At 65.6% G+C, this 4,698-nt stretch overlaps 1 protein-coding gene across 1 annotated transcript; it reads right to left on the reverse strand.

Moving 5' to 3' along the window:
- Positions 1–432: 432 nt before the first annotated feature.
- ADIPOR1 (adiponectin receptor 1) lies at positions 433–4,355 on the reverse strand. The gene is made up of 6 exons (XM_026053149.1): positions 4,242–4,355; positions 3,749–3,920; positions 3,250–3,436; positions 2,065–2,252; positions 1,355–1,548; positions 433–1,254 (listed from the first exon to the last, which is right to left on the reverse strand). The coding sequence occupies exons 1-6, from the start codon at positions 4,269–4,271 to the stop codon at positions 1,126–1,128; spliced, it is 900 nt and encodes a 299-aa protein (XP_025908934.1). The 5' UTR covers positions 4,272–4,355; the 3' UTR covers positions 433–1,125.
- Between the last annotated feature and the right edge of the window lie 343 nt (positions 4,356–4,698).

A 4,698-nucleotide genomic window follows, 5' to 3' on the forward strand; every position in this document is an offset into this window, starting at 1 on the left:
GCTCAGTTCCTCGGGTGAAGCCTGAAGGAGATTTGGGGACTTTATGTCCCTCATGGTCTGAGGTGGGTTCCCGGCCATGAGAGGAGGGGACCAGTCCTGGCTCTTCAAGCGTGAATTATTCTCTCCTCAGTGGTACCTCCCCTTTCTCTCCAAATCTGCGTGTTAATCCCATGATTTTTCTCTGTACGTGGGCTCAGAGCCTTCCAGTGCTGCTGAAATCCCCGGGTGCAGGAACAGGGCCRTTCTACCCGGCTGCGTCTTGCACCTCCGACCTGGCCGGGGGGGCAGTCGCTGGGGAAGGGAAACGTGACTCAAGGGGAGCCCTTTCTGGCTCTTGTCCCCTGCCTGTGCAGGACAGGGGCAAGCTGAGCCCTCCACAGCCACCCCCCGCCCCAGAGCCCCCAAAGAAACGAGACGGAGGCGGCCGGCACGACAATGACTATTGACCTGTTTATTTCAATCGGCTACAGCAGCTCTACGTTCTCCTAAAACACCGTCCTTCCTTCACTACCCCGAACAGCGAGGGAGCCGAGTGCACTGCGCTGGCAGCAAGTCTTCTTAAAGCTTAGTATTAAATATTAAATATTCTCTCATTTACTGTTTACATTACTTTGTCAAGGAAAGGGGGAAAAAAAAGACGACAAATAAGACAATTGAAACTTAAGTTACAGGAATCTGTGCCCGTGCCCTGAGCAGCAGCGCCAGGGGCAGGCGCCGCTGCTGCAGAGGGATATGCAAAAGCTCCGGCCGCCGCTCGCCCCTGCGAGGGCAGGGGGTGCTCGGCTGTGCCAGGAGCAGGGGGCTCCCTTTCCTTGCGGGAACGGGGYGCCCGGCCCGAGCGGGTGACTCCGGTGCAGCTAAAACACAGGCTGGAGGCGGCGAGGCCAGAGCCTCCTCTCAGCCCCAGCAAAGTGCATGGGAAAGGGGGAGGATTTGGTCAACAGGAACTTCACTAAGAATTTTTCTGTTTCTTTTTCCTCTCTCTTTCATTTTTTGGAAAAAGGAAAAAAAAAACACCCCGAACAGTTTAGCGTCTTCCTTGGATTTTTTTTTTTGTTTTTTTTTTAGCAAAGACAAGAGTTTAAAAAGCACTTAGGAAGCTTGTACTAAAATCACCAGCTGTTCTCAGAGGAGAGAGTCGTCTGTGCACCCCCCTTCGAGTCCGTAACGGAATTCCTGCAAGTTGGAGACGCCGTAGAAGTGGACAAAGGCCGCGGCCACCACGAGCACGTGGAAGATCTGATGAGACTGGAACTGGGCGGGGAAAGCAAAGAGTTACTAAGAAATAGCCCTTGGAGGGGGTCCTGGCGGCAGGGCAGGGCGAAGGCCGCGCTCCCCGCGCTCCTGCACTCACCCAGATGTCAAACTTGCCCGGGAAGAAGCGCTCGGGGATGCGGGCGGCGTAGAGCCCCGCGCCCGTGATGTACATGACGGCCATGAGGAAGAACCAGCCCATCTGGCCCACCGTGGTGGCCTTCACGAAGCCCTCGGCGATGGTGAAGTGCATGGTGGGCACGACGCCGCTCAGCCCCAGCCCCAGGAAGACGCCTGCGGGCGCGGAGGGGTGAGCGCGGGCAGGGCYGGCCTGGCACCACGCATCCCATCCCATGGGAACCAGCCGCTGCTCCCCGCTCGGRCCCCGCTTCCCCGGCCTCCTCATCCTTCACGGGATTTTGGCTGCGCACGGAGGGATCTCAGCGCTCGGCGAAGCCGCTTCCCTCCACGCGGAGCCGCTGCGGAGGCTGCGGCCAGGGCACCTCGACCCCGCAGCCCCCAGGGAGGAAGGGTGGGCAGGGACCAGACATGGAGCAGGGCTCTGCTGCTCTCCGGCTGAGCTGCTTCCCGCAGGAGGCGGCTCCGTGCGGCACACGCTTCCCAGCCACCACTTAACGGGGCTATTTTTAACCTCTGCCTGCTCCAAGCCTCGGGAGCGCCGAGTGTCGGGGCCGTGCGGACAGCAGCAGGAGGAGGCGGAGGAGGCAGCAGTCTCCCGGTGCGCAGGGACCAATTCCCTCCGGTTCCTGGGGTCCCTGGGGGCAGCTCCCGGGCGCGGGGCTCTCCTACCTGCTCTCGTCTGCCTGTGCTTGGGGGTCGCAAACCGGTCCCACTGGGCGACGATGATGGCCGAGATGCCCAGGACGCAGACGATGGAGAGGTAGATGAGTCTTGGCTGCGGAGAGCAGTAGAACGAGTAGTAGAGCCACGGGACGAAGCTCCCCATGATCAGCAGTGCAATTCCTGAATAATCCAACCTGGGGGCAAAGGCAGAGTCGCAGCGGGGCCTGGAAACCCATCCCCGGCCGCTGTCCCCTTGGCTGGCACCYGGTGCCCTGTCTGTGCCCTAAAGGAGCCGTCGGGGTGAATGCAACTAAGAGCTGAAGCGGGGACCGGAGAGGGTGAAGGGGCCTGGGCCACTCTCACCCACGAGAGGGTGGGAGGAAGATCCCAGATCCGCTGGGGGAGACAAGTGGAGCTTGGCCGGAGCGCGAGGGGCGAACGGCAACTGCCGGATGTGCCGGGAGGGGCCGTGCTGGGAAGCGGCTGGCGGCAGCMCTGCACGTACGGGGCCAAGCGCTTCCGATTGCAGCCCGGGGCCGCTTTGCCACCGAGTCGCAGCCCCTTGTGCCACCCGGTGCCCGCCCCACTCGGGGCATCGCTGCCCTCCCCCTCTGGAAGCCGCGAGGGCTGCGCAAAGGGGCCTGCCCAGGTTCCCCCCCACTAAAGCCCTGGCGAGCCCCCCACGTGCCAGGGCACAGCCGGTGCCCCACGGCCGCGCCGCTGCTGCAGTGTCACGCCAGGAGCAGCCCCCGTGCTCACCAGGGACAGCGGCGCTGCCCAAACACGTCCCCCTCGCTGTGAACCCCACTGGGAACCCCACTTTGGTGTTGCCCAGTCGGGTGTTAAGCCAAACTGGGGCCAAACCAAAGGTTTTGAAACTCCCCTGGAAACTGGGAGCTTCCTGGTCCCTTTTTATCCTACAAATCTGAGGCCCTCCCATCTTGTTTCCCTGCCACGAGGRGCAGGGAGGCCTTGGGCCCCTTGGGAGCCGTAGGGGTGCCGTCCTCACGGACCTGCAGCCTCAGGGGGGCTTCTGAGTGAGCAGCCTCGAGATGTGCCCTGAATTCCATGCTGGATTTGCTCAGYTCTCCCTCCCGGGCCACGTGGGACCCACCAGCGCAGCATTTCCCAAGAGGAAACGCYGGGGGAAGCCCGGGCTGCCTCCCGGATCGCCCCCGGTTGCCGACTCACTTGGAAAACGTCCGCGAGACCTTCTCCGAGTGACAGTAGACGGTGTGGAAAAGCCAGGAGAAGCTGAGGCACAGCACGGCCCCGAGGAAGAACATGCCGAACACCACCTTCTCCTGGAGGGGGGCCATGAAGTACATGTTGGGCCGCAGCATGGTCAGGATGCCCAGGCAGAGGAACAGCACGAAACCTGCGGACGAGACACGGAGCCCGCGGCCCGTCAGCGGAGGCCGGAGCAGGGCGGCCCAGGCTCTACCCAGGACCTCGGACCCAGGAGGCAGGAGCAGGGCGAGTAAAAYGCGTCGCTCCCGCAGGGAAATGCCCCCCTCCTCTCCGAGCATCATCCCATTGCCCGGAGCGCCAGGATCCAGCTGCCTTTCYAGTGGCCGGATCCAAAAGCCGGATCCCAGCACTCCGGAGGGAGCGGAACCRGCCCCGGGAGAGTCTCCGGCCCGCTGGAAGCGCCGCGCAGCCCCCCGGCTCCGAGCCCCGCCGCGAGCACCTAGCAAGTGTGTCCAGATGTTGCCGGTCTCCGTGTGTATCCGGAAGATGCTCTTGAAGCAGGCTCGGAAGGAGGGCATGGGGGGCCGGTGTCCGTGCAGGAGGTAATCGTTGTCYTTCAGCCAGTCGGGCAGCACGTCGTAGGGGATGACGCGCCAGCGCCCTTCCCACACCTGCGGCACAGAGCCCCGCGCGCTCACACAGGCTCCCGCCGGGCGCTGCAGAGACCCCCGTAACTCCGCCCTGGAAGAGGGGGTTCAACTACCGCAGCCTCAGACACCCCGCGGGACCCCCGAAACCACCGCCGTCCCGCAGGGCGCTTGCTGCGATCCGCGGGCYGCGCTCCCCGCGGCGGGAGCCGGGGCCAGGGCCGCCCTGCGCCCGCTGCCATCGCCCACCCTCAGCTCCGTGGGACCGGGCAGAGGCACCCCCGCCCGGGCACTCGGGCTCCGCTCCTTGCCCGGAGCCGGGGGCAGCGCCGCGAGCTCCGGTACCTTGTACACGAACTCCTCCATCTTCTCCATGGCGTGGTGAGCCTGCAGCGGCAGCGTCAGCACCCGCACCACCTCCTCCTCCTCCTCCTCGCGGGCCGCCGGGCCCGGCGGCTCCTCGGCCTGCAGGGAGAGGCGCCGGGAGGAGGCCGGTGCGGCGGCGCGGGGCAGCGGGAGCCCGCGGGGCGCCCGGGGCCCGTCCCCAGGGACGCGCGGGGCCCGCCGGCGGGATCCGGCGGCTGCTCCCGGATCTGCTCTCCCGGGAGGCAGCGCTGCGGGGTGCAGGGGGGCCCCGCCGCTGCTCGGCCCTCCCGGTGCCCTCCCGCACGGACACGCGCCCCGGCCTCGCTTCCCCCCCCTCCCAGCTCCTGTAGCCGGTTCGGGAGGCGGTTCCCAGCGCCCCCCCCGCCCCCGCCCGGGGCCGCGGGACGGGGCCGCGTTCGGGGGCGGCCCCCGGAGC

The sequence above is a fragment of the Nothoprocta perdicaria genome, unplaced genomic scaffold (assembly GCF_003342845.1).
Source record: "Nothoprocta perdicaria isolate Ctin4 unplaced genomic scaffold, notPer1 scaffold_97, whole genome shotgun sequence".
NCBI classification, from domain to species: domain Eukaryota; kingdom Metazoa; phylum Chordata; class Aves; order Tinamiformes; family Tinamidae; genus Nothoprocta; species Nothoprocta perdicaria.